The sequence below is a fragment of the Hyaena hyaena genome, unplaced genomic scaffold, assembly GCF_003009895.1.
Source record: "Hyaena hyaena isolate Hyena2069 unplaced genomic scaffold, ASM300989v1 scaffold_107, whole genome shotgun sequence".
NCBI classification, from domain to species: domain Eukaryota; kingdom Metazoa; phylum Chordata; class Mammalia; order Carnivora; family Hyaenidae; genus Hyaena; species Hyaena hyaena.
In genome coordinates, this window is record NW_024080739.1 from 1,925,334 (window position 1) to 1,941,834 (window position 16,501).

At 45.4% G+C, this 16,501-nt stretch overlaps 1 protein-coding gene across 4 annotated transcripts in view; it reads left to right on the top strand.

The window, feature by feature from the left end:
* ARHGAP26 (Rho GTPase activating protein 26) overlaps positions 1–8,706 on the top strand; it is a 425,905-nt gene extending 417,199 nt beyond the window's left edge. For all 4 annotated transcript variants that reach the window (XM_039236147.1, XM_039236148.1, XM_039236149.1 and 1 more), the window contains one exon: positions 2,767–8,706. In XM_039236147.1, the coding sequence (XP_039092078.1) occupies positions 2,767–2,855 (89 nt within the window). In that variant the 3' untranslated portion in view covers positions 2,856–8,706. The remainder of the gene's footprint in view (positions 1–2,766) is intronic.
* The last annotated feature ends 7,795 nt before the right edge of the window (positions 8,707–16,501 follow it).

A 16,501-nucleotide genomic window follows, 5' to 3' on the forward strand; every position in this document is an offset into this window, starting at 1 on the left:
TAGTTGTTAGCTGCTATCCTAATTGACCGGTCAGAGGGGAGTCATTGAAGAATATTGAGTAATACAGTACAGACCAAAATGTCCTAAAAGACTAGTAAAAGAAGCAAAGCCTAACTTAACATATGAACAGCATTAATAGGATCCATGAATAATGTGTGGAATGTACTACGAGCATTCCAGGAGTTAGGAGAAAAGAAGGAACAGGTAGACTGCATTCTCTGCCGGGATTTATGAAGGAGGTAGGACTTAGCTGAGTCGGGAAGTGGAAGGAAAGGAAACAGAAGACAACAGCAGGGGAAAGGGCATCTGATGTTGCCTCCCCTCCTCCATCAGTAAGTGAGAATTTGCATTTTCTTAGTACCACCCTCGTTACAGAGGCATTTTGGCACAGAAAAGTCATAACCCTTACCTTTCTGTGATTATGTTAAACATGTAGATCCCTGGGGGCACCTGAGTGCCTAAGTCAGTTAAGTGTCCAACTTTTGATCTCATCTCAGGTCTTGATCTCAGGGTCATGAGTTGGAGCCCTGCACTGGGCATGAAGCCTACATCAAAAAAAAAAAAAAAAATCCCTGGGCTTCACTCCTAGAGATTCTCTTTTAACTGATGTGCCACGCGGCCCATTTTTAATAAGCATGCAGGTGATTCGGATGCACGTGGTGGGCCCAGGCCTTAATAAACCCAGCTTGAAGCCCCCGGTGAGTCAGCATTCTGACCTGAAGGCTGCCTTGTCCTCTGTCCTAGCTCTTGTTCTTGGATTTGGAGGGGCCTCCTTTGTCTCCTCTCATTCTTCCCTTTCTCTGCAAGTGCCATTTTTAATGTTTGTAGATGTTAGCACCTCAGCACCTGAGCTGTGTTTGAACAGCTGGCCAGGAAGGGAGAATGTCTGAAAGAGAGGGACTTGCTGTATCCATTGGAGTAACAATTCAACTAGGAGCTTTGCTATAAAGTAGGAGGGGTCTTTTTTTGTTTGTTTTTATTTTAGTTGGTTGGTTGGTTGTTCAGTTATTCTTTCTAGGTCATTTCTTTTGGGGAGCGAGTTTGTTTGTTTGTTTGTTGTTTGCTTGTTTTGGTTCTGAACATTTGAGGTGTTCCAAAGATTCAGTGGGTATTGAGATCAGGCCTTCAGCAAGGCGTGACCAGAGGAGAGCCTTCCTTGTCGACTCATCCAAATGACTGGTCAGATGACACAGGATCTGCTATTGACAAATTCTGGCTCTTTGTGGAATGTTTTCTCCATTTTGGCTCCTGGCACTAGAGAGAGTTTTATTATAATCCCTTTAGAGGTACAAAAATTCAAGTGATCTTAACATTGTCAGCTGGATGGATGGGCAGAAGGCAATGGCGTTTGGATGCTAGTATCTTAGGGATGGGCTGGGAGAGCTTCATCATTGGAAAGACCAGGTTGCTGTTAAGTTGTGTTGTATTCTTTCATGGCTCTTCTCTTCCAGATTCCTCCTTGTGTGAATGTCATGAATCCAAAGTACCGTTCTTATTTTTGGTTTATTCCTGAAGCCTACTGATAGGAAATTATGCAAGCATTTTCGAGGCTAACTAATAGATGTTTGACTTTATCTTTTCCTGAAGAAGCATTCAAGATTTCATTGACATTGACCTTCCTGAAGCCTCAATGTGTGTCCTTTTGCTGCTCGCTCTTGTTTCCTTTGGTTTCTGTTCTTGCTTCATTGCCTACAAACTGAAACTAGAGTTATGTAGTAGCAATGGGGGCAGAAATACTTTTCTAAAACAAGCGCAGGAAGTAGCTTAATTAGCTGGGAAGGGAATAGGGGAAAATTCATTCTTTACAAACAATCTCAGAAAATTGGAGTTTTCCTAATACATTAAGAGCAAATGCACTGCCTTTCCTGTTAAGAGCGATTTATATATTGCCAGTTCACGAGCTTGAACACTGTGCCCATACCATCTCCAGGTCCCATAGTTCCTTCTCTCTTTCTTCCTGCTATTGAACTTTGCAGGCTCACTTGGATTTTATGTAATCTTTCCAGCTTCACAGTAGTCTCCGTGAAGATGGATTGTGATATCACAGATATGGGTGTATATTTTTTTGGATATTGAAAAATCAAAGAAATTTTGAAAGTCATAAGAGAAAGAGGAAGAAGACAGCCTTGAGTCTTGTATGTAGGAGGGAGAAAAATTCAAAAGCTATAGATTGCCAAAAAAAAAAAAAGGTGGGGGGATTTGCAAGAAGGTTAGAAGCAGAGGGTAATGATTTAAAGCAAAGCAAAGTAAAATGAATAATTATATTAGTAAAATGCATACTTGAAAAACTACTTCTTAGCATTCCTCCATGGACACTCCACTCGGTATATATAGGCATTACTGGGTAGGTAGATGGGCATGTGGATGGATGGACCGAAGGATAAATTTATGGATGGAACACCGTAACTGACTTCTAACCTCAAAAGTAAAAATCTATCACCTCCTTATAGTTTAAGCCAACAACTTCAGAAAGTCTGTGAAACTCCCAAAACTTATATGCAGAATTTTGAATGTCCATGTCTGTTTCCCGTTTTTGTTACAAGAACTTTGAGCCTTTATTGGACCGCTTATGTCCCACAAGGAGTTAAGAACCCCTAGTCGAATCAAGTCATAGAAACATGTAACATCATATGCTCTCATTTATTCTCTCTCTCTCTCTCTCTCTCTCTCTCTCACACACACACACACACACACACACACACACACACTGCCTCCCCTGTCTATAACGTCTTTTCTTCTCGCGCTCTCTCCCCTCTTCCTGTACAGTTCATCCGTCTCAGGAGCCTGGCTGGTTGGAAGGGACTCTGAACGGAAAGACTGGCCTCATCCCTGAGAACTACGTGGAGTTCCTCTAACCGTGGGCCCCAGCAGACCTGCTGAGCTTTCCATGGTATCCATGACAACCGCTGATCCCAGTGCTGTAGGCCGTTTCTCTTTGCCACTGAGAAATGCAGGGTGACTGACTCGGTTACTATCTGTCAACGCAAATGTTTCTGTGAACTCTGGAGTCACCCATCCCCATGACCATGGCCGCTGGCATGCGGTGATACTGCGAAGAACAGAAGGCAATCAGCCGTGGAGACCATTTGCTTTTGATAACCACAAGAGTGGCTGGCAAAACCGTTCCTTTCCTTTAGCGCCCTTCGTAGGGAGCATTTATTTTGTTTCAGCAGTCATCCAAACCCCCAACCTTCGGAGACAGGAAGTAAGAAAGATGTAAGTTGTCCTCAAGAGCATGCAGTGTAGCTTCAGTCTGACAGGCCTGGGCATTGGCTCTGAGACTTGTTGCTTCTGTTTACAGTAGACACTCTCTTACCCCACCTCCAGATACTTGAGACCCACAGTGCTACAGGCAGCTGGGTCTGTCTGTGCGAATGCACGAGGGACAGGGGTTACGGCACTGTTTACACAAGATGCAATCTCTCACCATCTCCAGGCAGCCTCAGCCAAGCCTCAGCAGAATGCAGCTCAGTCCTCTCGTGCAAGGGAACACACACACCCCACGTTCCCCCTCCCAGGCTAGGAACTTCGCTGCCACCGAGGGCTGCCATCACCTCGTAACCACAGCAACCCAACCTACTCTGAAACCAAACCAAAAAAAATAACACTTTTTGCATGACGTTTTTTTTTTCTCCCTGCTTTCTGGTCATTGTCTGAGTGGTTTTCCAACAACCTGAAGCAGAAGGTCAAGGAATGAGTGGTCTGCTTGGGGCAGACAGAATGGCAGCTGGAAACTGTTCCCTTTCTGATGAATTTCAGCAGCATCAGGATATATTTGGAGCAAACTCTAGTAACCTCTTGAGATTAAATTACATAAAGGCTTAATATTTCTGTTCTTCCATGCTTTCCAGGGGGCAATGTGCTGCTTCCCCATAGGTAACGTCCTCCCTTTAACTCATTCCTTCCATGGTGTCCTGGTCCCATGGCCCTTCCCATGCCCTTGCCTGCCTGGAGCCCCTCGTTGACATGGCAGTGCTCTGGGCTGCTGAGCCCTGGTGCCCTGGTGGCTTTCAGGGGTGATTCTGGAGCTAACTCTATGGCCTGTGAGTTTAAAGGACATACGTGTTCACTGCCACTCAGAAAAAGGGAATTGCTTCTCAGACTTTAGAGGCACAAGATTCATAGCGCAAGCCATCATAATTCAGGAGGTCACCACAGAGTTGAGGCACGGAAGGCAGATTGGGTACCTTCTGAGAAAGAGAATTTCCTGGTCCAGAAGGGGCTGGCTCTTCTGGAAGACTACCTGGGGAGAGAAAGTTGGACCTGGACATGTCACATTCACTTGACCTTCAAAGAACAGAGTTCCCAGTATCTTCCACATTCGAATGTCCTCGCAGAGGTGACTCTGGGCACACGACCTCCAAACTGATGGACCACCACACTCCCCAGGAGCCCCTCGGGATGGCAGCATTGCTCCAGAGTGTTTGCCACTTCTGGAATTCCTCTTTAGAGAAGTTAAAGAAGAAGAGAAAAACTTGAATTGTGTTGAATTACTGTATCTTTTACTTTAAAAAAAAAAAGACTTGTAAATAGAGTGATTTGAAATATTATATGGCAAAGTTTTATATTTGATATTCTTGAAGCTAGTTACTCCACACGTTTAAGCTCTGATTATTGAACAGGTGTGTGTATGAGGGAGAAAGAGGAGGTGAGGTTGAAAAGAGGCAAGGTCCTCGCCCCCTCTGGCCTTGAGAAAGGAGAAAACATTTCTGCACGCTCTCTGCTGGCTCTGGTTGGTGGGCATGATGTACTGTGGGTATTTAGTCTTCTTTATGCAGATGTGTTTTTGAGCTTTTCTTTGAATTTTGAGAAAGAAAGAGCATTTTCAGGCAATGAATGTTTCAAAGAACTCTTGCTCAGTAGTAAGAAGCAGCTCAGGATTCACATAGGTGGGGCTCCGAGTTAGATTTTGTTTTTCTGTGTTTCTTCTCAGGTGTATTTCTTGGTACTCCAAGATGTCAGGACAGATGGTAATGAGATAGTTGTGTGCTCCTTATATCTGACTCCTCCACACATCTTCCAGGGCTGTATACATGAGGCTGAGCTATTTTGTAAATGTTGTGTGTGTGTCTAAGTCCTAGGAAAAACTGGCTTCTTAGGATCTTGGGTCCTCAGTACACTGCTGCTTTCCCTTCCCCTAAATACTTCCCTTCCTGTTCATCTCAAGTTTCCTGCAACCCCCAAGCAAGAGGAAAACTCCACAGAGGGATAGGGGTTGTGCCATTACAGCTGTAGAGATGGGCTTCAATTTAAAACGGTGATTTAGTTCATCAGCTCAAGGATTTACACCACTGTGGCACAGAACCTCACCTCGCCACGAGCGAGACATGACCCCTGAATTAGGGAATAGGCACTGAGACTGGATAAGACCAAGAGAGGACCCAGGAAAGCTCTCACTACACACCCGAGAAGAAAGAGAACACGCACAGTGGCTGCACATACTCCCCACAGACCTCGAACAGCTCAGGGACCTGTTCAGTTGGGCCTGAGGGAGCAAGCCTAATCTGTACCACCGTGCACTCTAAATGGAAAGAGCTCAACATACTGTGTTTAACACATTGGACATTTTACGTGGTCACCTGCCACACTGGAACCTTAGCTAGAGCTACTACAGGGGAGCAAGAGGCCGAGGCCCTGATTTGGGGAGCTCCTTGCTAAGGCATAGCTGTCGACACTTGGCCCCAGCTTGACCGCCCAGAAGCTTGTCCGTCTCTCCTCAGTTGGCCCTGATTTGAACCAGAGGAGAATGGAGCTGCTGTCAGCCTGCACATTCAGGTAGACCCCTTCCTACTTTTTCTGGGCCCATGCTGGGCCTGTGACAGATGGCTGCCCTGCATCCTTTCCCCAGCCAGGCTCGCCTCCTCCCCGTTGGCTGCAGAACTGGACAGACCTTTTCAGAATATGAGCCAACAAACAGGGAAGGAATTTGAAGACCAAAAATAGATTTTACCTTCTCTCCCCGCTAGGCCCCCCACCCATCATTCTGCTTGAATAGGGAACTTCAGGGCAGAATGAGAAAAGTGAACTAGATATCAGAATGGAGGACTATGGATCAAGATCCCTGAGCTTTCTGAGGAGCCTTGTGTTTGTTTTGTAAGGCCCTGGGATCATGCATACAGAGCCTGAATCTTTTCTTGGGCATTATGATCAGTCTGTCACTCCTCTGGGCACTCAAAAAACTCCATAGCTCCAGAATGCCATGCTGTGAAAGAACTAGTTTCACATCCCTGCCCCTAAGCAAGTAAATTCTTGCTCAAGACTGATGATACTCTCTTCTCTTTTTAAAAATCGTTGTATAGGGATGGACCCTGTATAGCACAGTCTTCTTTAGTATCCTATAATTGGAACCAGTTTTTAGCTTAGTGTTTTAATACTTCTACAGCCATTATGTGTTTACCTCTGCCAGACCAAACTCTCTCCTTCAGTGTAATTCTAGTTCATCTCCTTTTGCTGAGTGCTTTTTTGGATGGAGAGGCACAGAGAAAGAAAAGAATCAATCAAGTATTGGTAGATTGGCATTACCAGGACAGAGCCACGATAGTAACAAGATTATATCAGGCACTTCCAGGACTCTAGGGATGTGTGTGCATTCCCATATCTCAGAGGAACGTCCTTCTATGAGCTGTGTCTCCTGACAGCAGCAACTCCAGTCACTCCAGAAGTTCTGTCTTGACTACAGAGACTGCAAAAGCATCCATGGTTGAAGGGTAGGGAGACAGAAGTAATTGGCTCAAGGTAATTTGATCCCCTCTTCATGACTATTTGCTGGCACCTTTCATTCTCTGGCTTCTGTTGCCAAAACCAAGTCTGGACCAGTAGTTTTATAAACACAGGAGTCCCAGGTATAGCGGTGGTCGCCATGGTACCCACGATGTGCTCTAGTACAAAACGTTTGATGAACAATCATATTACCCATGAGCAATCATATTACCCAAGGAGGTCACCACCATTGACGAAACCCAGTAGCCACCTGACTTAAAAATGAATGTCCTGGGTATTCCGTCTCCAGAGTGATCTGTCCTCTTCTGGCGAACTTGACAGTCATCAGTTACCTAGACAACCCTGCCCCATGTTGTCTTTTAAGTCAACTGTCGTCCTCTCACACACCCTTTACTAGTGTTTAAAAAATGTATCCTGTGTTCAAATGCATTTGGCAGCCAAGCTGATCTGCTGGGTGCTGAACCACTTCTCTGTAATTGTAGCATCAGAATGACAACAGCAGAGCAAGGAACCTTGTGCTGTCCTCCAGCACGCCTGAGACAAGACTCCAACAAGTAATAATTAGCCTTTCTCCTTTCGCCGCCTACAGTACTTGTCTAGCTAAAGAACTTCCCAAAGCACAGGGAGAGACCATGTAGAGAATCCAGGTGTCCTTCAGAGCCGCCAGTCCTTGCTAAAATGTAGTCTCCCCATGGAAGCCCTTGTGTTCTTGGGGGGCAAAGGTATTGGATGTGCAGTAGTGCCGGAAGCAGAGAGAAAGAGAAAGGTGAACCATATTGAAGAACTTAGGATTATTTTTACAAGAAAGAAATATAGTTGGTAATAGGGAAAAACACATCACAGAGAAAGTGCGCAACTAATTTTTACAAAAGTTTTCCAGGACACTACAAGATGGGAACATCTTTCAAGGTGGGATACTGTAGGGAGTGAAAGCGTGGCATGGTCCCAGACTCCTAGAAGAAGAGCAGTTAGTATTATATGAAAATTCTCTTGAGCCCAGTCAGAACCAGAGTACTGATAATCAAAATGTCACATTTACCCAGAGAGGTCCTGGAGAGGTCAAGGTGTTCTCTATCCATTTCTACAAAGTTGTCCCGACAGACACCTACGGGCAGCTGCCTTGGGTATCCAGCTGCCAGGGTCAACCTTGTGCCTGTGAAATGAGGTTCATCTGTTGATTCTAAAGCATCTGTGTATCAGTACGTGTTTGTGTATGTGTACATAAAGCACACATCTACAAAGGCGAAGATACAGACTCTTCTCTGGAGATGCACACAAGCCGGCATTTGCTGAACCTTTGCAGCCTTTAAGAGTTAGAAGTTGGGAATTAGAGAAACGGCAGGCTATTGACTATCAAAAGGACAAAAGATGTAAATTAAGTGCCATTTTAAAACTTTGTATTTATCAAATGGTTACTATGGACAGCTATATTCCTCAGTCATGTATTAAAAGTCGTGTTGAAAAACAGATCAGACACCTAAACCTGTAGTAGCTAATACTAGGCTAGCGCTCACAAGCACTCTAAAAGACATTTTGTCCATATTTTGGAGAAGAAACTATTTGCATGTTTAACTCCTAATTTAGGCTACCTTTGAGTATACTGCAAAGTGCTGTGTGATATAATATCAATAAAGTACGTAAAAATGGCACTTTAAATTTTTTTAAAACCATAAATAATGCACTGTTTTAAACTTCAGTTCAGTATTGAATATTGACTGGTGTATAAAATCCAATTCCGTAATTAAAAAGTAATTTGTGACTAGACTAGAACTTGTTCCCTGTCATTAGTAATAATAGTCTTGCCGTGTTGAGGCTTTTTGAACAATGTGCTTTTGCATCACTAAGCCTATCTTTAAAGACAATACAGTTTCTGTCGAGTGGCCTCTGAAACTTGGCTTTCTTTCATTTGCTTGGTTTATGTGACAATCCTTATGAAACGAGCGGAAGTATGATTTTTGAATTAAATGACTTTTCCATTTGGTGGCATGTTTGTTTCTTGAGTTTCTGATAAAGTTTTGGCATGATAAGTATTTTCATGTTTCTTCAAGTAAGAACGTAAAGACATGCTCACAGATCCCAGGTCTGGGCTCCTGTGGTTTCCTAGTAATAACTACACTGCTGATTTTTGACCTGCTCTGGGAGCTTTGATTTCCTTTAGAAAAGGTCTAATGCTAGTAAACTTGAGGAACTATTAAGCACGTTAAACAATTAAGCCCCACAAGTCATATTCCACTTAACGTTTTTTAAATTTTTATTTATTTTGAGAGAGAGAGAGAACACAAGCAAGGGAGGGGCAGAGAGAGGACGAGAAAGAGAATCCCAAGCAGGCTCTGCACAGCCAGTGTGGAGCCCAATGCAGGGCTCGAACTCATGAACCTGAGCCGAAACCAAGAGCCGGACGCTTACTCGACTGAGCCACTCAGGTACCCTTCCACCCAGGTACCCCTCCACTTTCTGACTTTACCTCCTGGAAGACGTCATTGTTTTTATTCCTCATGGATTTGATTTTCTCATCAACTCTTTGGTGGAATTTCATTAACACAACGTGGGCTAATCAAAGAGTCACAGAGCAGACTGCCCCACCACACAGCTGGGTGTGTCCCACAGGCTTGTAAATCATTTGTTTAGAACTTGTGACATGTCCCAGGCCAGCTCCTATTACTGAGTCTTCTCATTCATCATGTCCCTTCCAGACACATTCAGAGCTGCTGCCTGGGCCCAGATTTACAACTGGCTCCCAGCTTCTGTGCAGAGAGCAGAGGGCTCAGAAGGACAGGGTTGGGGTGGAGACTCTCCCAGTGCCTGGTTTTGAGGGGGTGCCCTGTTGAATGTGGGGGTCACACATGAGCCGCCTTTCACTGTGCTAGTTTGTCACTTAAGAATGCACTGACTTACCCCTGGAAACAGCCCAGACTTGCAGCACTGTGCGATCTCCAAACTTATGCCTGCCCTGGAAAATTCTCTCAGCATCTGAAGCCTCCTACGTGCGTGAGGTCACACGGCACCCAGGTGAGACCTTCTGAGTGGCACACATGTGTCTGATGGCCATTGTGGGGAGCACCGTTTAACAGAAGAGGTGTTTATTTTCATTTTGATTTTAGTAGACACTCAGAGCACAAACTGCATCACACCTTGTGGCTGGTTTGGTGTTTCTCACTTGTTAGCTCTGGCTGCATGATTGGTTATAAGAGCACCTTGGTCACAGATGGGCTTGACTGTCACTCAAAATGAGGTAAATGAAAGATTTGCTTTGACCCTAAACATGTTTGCTTTGTTGGGAACTAATCTGGGCTTCAATTCCTTCTTTTCTCAGTTCTTTCAATCTTTGCTGAGATACAACATCTCTCTCCTACCCAAATGTGTCAGTGTCGTTGGCTTGCCTTGCTTTTAATAATACCAAACTAAGCTGCAACTAATTATGCTGGGTTAGGTAAGATCGGCAGAGTTAGACCTGCATAGCCAAGGGAGCCTCTAACCAGTGGAGTAAGTGCTTAGTAAATGGGTGAGGCCCCTGCCTTGGGAGGGGCTACATCCTTCACAGTTCCCCCCTGCACTCCCAACCAGCAGCAGGCAGTGAGGACCAGAGCAGGAAGTCTTCCATTAGAAATGATCAAAACTGCATCCCCCTCTATCCCACAGCGCTTAGCAAGCCTGTCACACTATGCATCCTATCTCCTGTAATTGACCCCATGAGGCCGGCCCCAGCCTCTGTTTGCTAAAACCCAGGGAGCTAATAAGCTTTCACAAGGCCAATGGGCAAATTAGTTGAGATTTGAATTCATTTGGGGCTTTAGATACAAAATCATATTTTACCTTCCAAGTCTTGTGCCTGCCCTAAAACTAAAACTTTATGTTTCTGACACTGTGGCTCTGTCCCCTCTTTGGAACTGTTGTCATACATTACTGGAAAGATGTTTTTTAAATGAACTTTTCCTGCCTATTCTAAACCTTTCCCAGTGAAGAAGCTTGCCTCGCCTGTATTAGATGCAGTGAAGTCATGACAGTAAAGGGTAGCCCGTCTGTTCCTGCCTTTTCTCCTCTTACACCATTTTGCCCCTTCATAGTAATTTCTATCTATAAGCAACTCATTTTTCATCATACAATGTTTGGTGTCATATTCCTCTTAATAAATAGCTCAGTAAGGGCAGAGACCAGGCCTTGCTCACCCATGTCCACGCAGCACCCAGCCCAGGGCCCAACTGAGTCCAGTAGCAGCTGGGCGGGTGACCAAGTGACAGAAAGCCTAAAAGCACTGTTTTGCACTCTAGTTCCTCCTTCCTGTTGGACTTGACAGTTCTTACTAAAAGAAAGAAGTTGGGTGTCATTAGACTTGGGTACTTGGATACAAGATGACTTGGTGACCTTTGGCAAGCTACTCCGTTTGCTCCCGTCCTGGGATTTAGGCTCAGTGGAGGAAGGCTTCCCACCCTCCATTCAGGCACACACAGCCACATTCTTTCCCAGCCTGTTCGCTCGTGCTCGATATAAGAAGCCATCTGGGTAACCAACTGAACGAGACCCAAGACCCTGCGCTGTCATCTGATTTGCTTATAGGTGGTTTTAGGAACTTCATACCAGGCTCAGGGCCTGCCTTCAGGCAAAGCCACATCAGAATCACCCCCTACCCCTCCAAAAGTATTCTTATTTGAAGATGACATGTCCAGGAAATTCCACACTGTCCCATGGGAATTTGGTCTGACATCTAACACTCTCACTAAGGGAATTCTCTGTGTCTAACTCAAGTTTCCCATGATGCCGCTTATGTCCACTTCCTTTCTCTTTTTCTTTAGAGTGGAGAACTACTGGCCTTGCTTTTTTCAGAGAAGGCACCCTCCATTTCTGTGCTTGCATTCAGCAAACACTTCTTGGCCATCTCTTAGGTACCAGGAGCTACTAAGGCTGAGATGTTTAAGACATGATCTCTGTCCTCAGGGAGCTCACAGTTGGCCTCAGTGACAGGCAAGTGTATGAGAAGCTGCATTTGCCATGTGGTGGCCTCAGGCTCAAGGCAGAGTGATCCTTTCTGTTTGGGAGGGAGGTGCCAGAGAAAGCTTCCCAGAAGAAGTGACATTGGAGAAGATCTCAAAAGGTGGAGAGGAGTTTGGCTTCTAGACCATTGGAGAAGTGTCCCATGCTCAGGGACAGCAAGGACCAAGGCACAAAGCAGGGAGAAGGAGAGAGAGCCAGAGGCGAGTTCCATGTGATTGGAGCATGGAAAACTAGGCTTCACTTTCCACCCCCACCCCCCACCCCACTTTAGCTTCTGTTTTCTCCCAGTGACCGACAGCATCACCTAACGTGTTATTGTCTTATTAGGTACCAGACACTCTTATACGTGCATCACCTCACTGAATCCTCAAAATCTATGATTGAAGTACCATAATTAGCCCCATCTCATAGTTGAGGAAACTGAGGGTGAGGGAGCTCGCACAAGCCAGGGAGTGGTGTCACAACTTTCAGCCTAGGTCTGTCTCCTTCTAGAGTCCATATGCTCTTAATTTTTAAAAATTTCTTTATAGGTATACACACATGATTTTACATAATTGTGTCAGCATTTTTTTGATGGCATGGAAGTTTTTCCATCTGTTTTTGAATTGTTTCTTCCGTTCCCCACCTAAGCATCCTCCCTCTTCACAACCGACATCAACAGCCTCATTTTAGCCTCTTCGGCAGCCGAGCCATTCAGAAAGGGCTCTGGCAACACAGTCTCCCTCAAACCTTCGGCTTTCATTCTGCCTTGGCCGGAATAACAGCAGGATGTGTTTTTATGAAAAACTTTCTTTTCTCCTAGGAGCCCTTTGCTCACTCATCTTGAGTGAATAGATTCCCCATTTCTAGAGCTCTGTGCAGACACCCCTGGACAGCCCCACGGACTCCAGCTGCAATCTTTGGCTGATCCCATCCTCCTTGAGGACATCACAAGGAGGTAGCCCTTGCAGAAGACCCAGCCGTGTTTTGTTGGCTGGAAATACGTAGTGTGCACATTTTTTAAAATTTAACAATTTGAAAGCAGTCCCTTTCCCCACCCTGATCCAGCTGCCGATGACAGTCCTTCGGGCTCTTATGGGATTGCCAGGGAAATCCCATGAGCATGTGTCTTCTTGTGGGAGAGTAAGCGTTTCTAGCCTGATCTGCTAATGCTCAAAAATTAGAGAATCTTCTTGGCATTTTAACCGCCTCTTGAGCTTAACGCGATTTGAAAAAGAGCTAGAGGAGACAGCAGGAGAACTCAAAGCAGACAGCAGGTGAGTACTCATGGGATACAGGCACCACCTGACTTCCACTAAGGTCTTCTCATAGAATGGGACTCACCCAGGTCTCCAACAGTGAGGGGCATGGGGCTATTTGTGTTGAGATGACAGTGACAAAGTAAGTGTCATTCATTTATGGAGCACTTCCATTGTACCCCTGGCTTTATGGGCCCCGTCTTATTAATCCTCACATCAACTCTGTGAAATAGGTACTATGGTTACCTTCTTCTCAGATGAGGGTAACTTGTTCAGAGTCACTGAGCTAATGAGTAACAGAGCACAGACTCTGTCAGCAGGCTGACACCACAGCTTACATTATTAACTCCCACGCTATCCCAAGTCAAGAAGGTGTCAGCAGCTCCAGCCCTGACATGCCCGTAACTTCCCTCACCCCCAAGGGAATGTTTACTGTTTTTGCCTCTTTGGCATCCACTACCCCTTCTTCTTGCCCCAGCACCTCAGGTTAGGTTTCCTTTGGGGACCATGGAGTTGGCTTTCATGAGTTTGGCATCAACCCTTAATCCAGTGGTGAACTGGTAGCCCTGCTCTGGTATGAGATCACCAAATCCACCAGCCAGGGTGATTGGTTGGTTAAGAAATGGGCACAAGGCCTGGTTAAGTCCACAGTGCCAGGACTTTGTCCTGGGACAAGGTATACAGGTCACAGCTGGGTCACACAGATATTCATAGTATCAGGGTACCATACTTGGTATGTAAGTACCAAGTAAGTAACATACTTACAAGCATGGTAAGTACCATTCCCCAGCTCTCAAATGACATCTTAACATGAACTCTTTATGTCTCTCGTATTTATGTGAGAACCTTCATACTCCTGTCGGAAGTATTCGTACGTTGAGATTTTCATAGTGTACCTCTTAGAAGTCGCTTCAGAGAACAAGCAGAAGATCTGAAATATTAATTGCAATATAAAATTGACCAACACTGTTCTCATTTGACCAATTGTGGAATGAGTTCACCAAGAGAAGCTTTGATGCCAGAACTCAGCAAGAACAGCTTTTTTTGTTTCCCCAGAGAGAGTGCTCATGTGAGTGGGGGAGGGGCAGAGGGAGAGGGAGAATCCCAGACAGGCTCCGTGCCCAGCACAGGGCCCAACACAGGGCTGGATTTCATGATCATGAGATCATGACCTGAGCCAAAATCAAGAGTTGGACACTTAACCGACTGAACCAGCCAGGCGCCCCAAGCACAGCTTATTTTATAAATTCTGACGTCTGCTCTCTGTTCTGGACCAGAAGAAGCCATGACTGGATCCCATGAGAACAAGGAGAGCCCTCTGACCACACTTTTCCAACCCTAGCTGATCCAAGTCGTTACTTGATGATTTGGCCCATCCCAATGGTGCATTAGTGTTGAGACATTTTACCCTGGGATTGTCCTGACTGACCACCCCCCCCCCCCCCAGTCAGTTGTAATAATAAAAAATGGCAGTAAATTGTGCTTAATCATGAAGTGGAATTGGATGGCATAAAGTACTCCTCAGTTCAGAAAGATGTTCACACACCCTGGGGGCCGCACCCAGACCTGCTCAACCATCCCATGAATGTGAATCTGAGAAACTCCAGAGTCACCAAGTTCAGACCTCAGACCTCACCTCCATTTGGGGTGAGGCTACATAGTTGGAGGCCCTGAAAGGGGGCAAATGTATCTAATCAGACTCAGATATCTTGCTGCTGCTCTTTCTCCTTCTCCATAGGTTTCTTGTCTGGGGGACTTCTAGATAAAAGTGATTCCGGATCTTGCAGGAAACCTTCACAGGCAAAGAGGGCACTCATGGCTCACAAAAGATAATGTGTTCATTTACATGTAACATTTGAAAATGTCCAAGGTGTTTTTCTCCTCCAAATTTTGACCACAGCACACCCCTGATCAAAAAATCTTCAGAAGCTCTCGTGGCCTCATTAAAAAAAAAAAGACACCATGGCATTCATGGCTTTTCCCAGTATGGCCCCAGCATCTTTTCTCCAATGTTCCTTTATATGTTTCTTACCCCAGAGGCACCAGCTCTTCATCACCTACTATTATATCCACATCCAGGTGCTAGGAGGCTCTCTGTGCCCCTGAGGTCAACTCAGGTTCAAGTGCCCTTTGCTTTTCCCACCCCAAGAGGAATAGCTGTTGATTTTGCCTGTTGTGCAGTTTTCATTCCTTATTGTGATAACAGCACCTTATTTTTCCTGCATCCATTGGACAAGCTATGACCCTGCCCAGACTAGGTCATCATCAAATCCACTCAGCCACAACAATTGGTTGATTCCGGAGGAAGCCAGGACCTAATACGTCCAAGGAGAACCAAATTCTGGATTTCATAGACTGTTGCGATGAGACTCTTCTTTCAACATCTGAAGCCATGAGGATTTGTGGCCATCTTGTCTCCTTAGAAGGGGGGCTGACTCAGAACTGGGAAGCCCAAGTGTGCATCAAGAAAGACCTAGAAGAGCAACGTCCCATGTTGTGGGGCCCGACTCAACCTGAGCTTTTCAGTTACATAAGCCATTAAATTCTCACTGTGCTCCAAACAGTTTGAGTTGAATTCTTTCACTTATAGCTGAAGTTCTGAGTTCTAGCTAAAACTTCAAAGTGATTTCTGTGCTTTCCTCTCTCCCACTTGATTATCTGATCCTTTCCCAGGAAGAAAGTGCCCTGGACTTGGAGTCAGAAGACCTGACATTAAATCTGCTTCTGCTGTTTCCCAACTTTAGGACTGTAAGGTAATCCTTATCTTCTCTGAGTATCAGTTTCTCCATCTTTAAAATGGGTCTAAGAAAGCATAACTTCTAAGGTTGTTTCCGTTCAGTGAAATGGCACTTCTTAATGTACTTATAATTTCTCATCTTCAGAAATCATCTAGACGTTTGTTACATTGTTTCATAGCCATTCCTTCATTAGGCTGACCTGCCCTGGGACAGCATCCTCTGGTCCTGGAGTTCTGTCCATCGCCCCTGTGAAGGACAGCCTTACATATCATATATTTCTACCGTCTTGCTTCCTCAGACACGGCCCTGAGAACTACATGTGGGTAGATGCCTAAGCCAAAGGTTGTCATAATGCAGTAAATTTGACGTCTAAGGTGAGTTGCCCTTAGACATGAGCACAGGAGAGGAGACCCCCTGATGTCAAGCTGTTACCCGTGGCTGTGTTGTCCTGGGTACAGATTTAAAGACACCAGGAGACCCGTCTTCAGAGGGAGAAGATTGGTGCAAGGACAAAAGCTGCCCCAGTCCTCAGCTGCTTTGTATCTTCTTACAACACCTGGGTGTACTTGGTGCTCTATTACAGAATTCCAGATGATCCCTTCATCCTTACAGTTAACACATTGTGGTATTTGGACTGGTTTGCATCGTTTCTGTTCCTGGCTACCGGCACAGCCCCCCACCTTTGAAACCATGATGGGTCCCAGCTGGCAACGGGGATGACCAGATTTCTGGCAGTTGAATGAGTAGCCCCCGTGTCACATGATGATACCGAGTTTGCAGCCACTGGGCATTTACTCAGTCTGCACCTCGGGGACC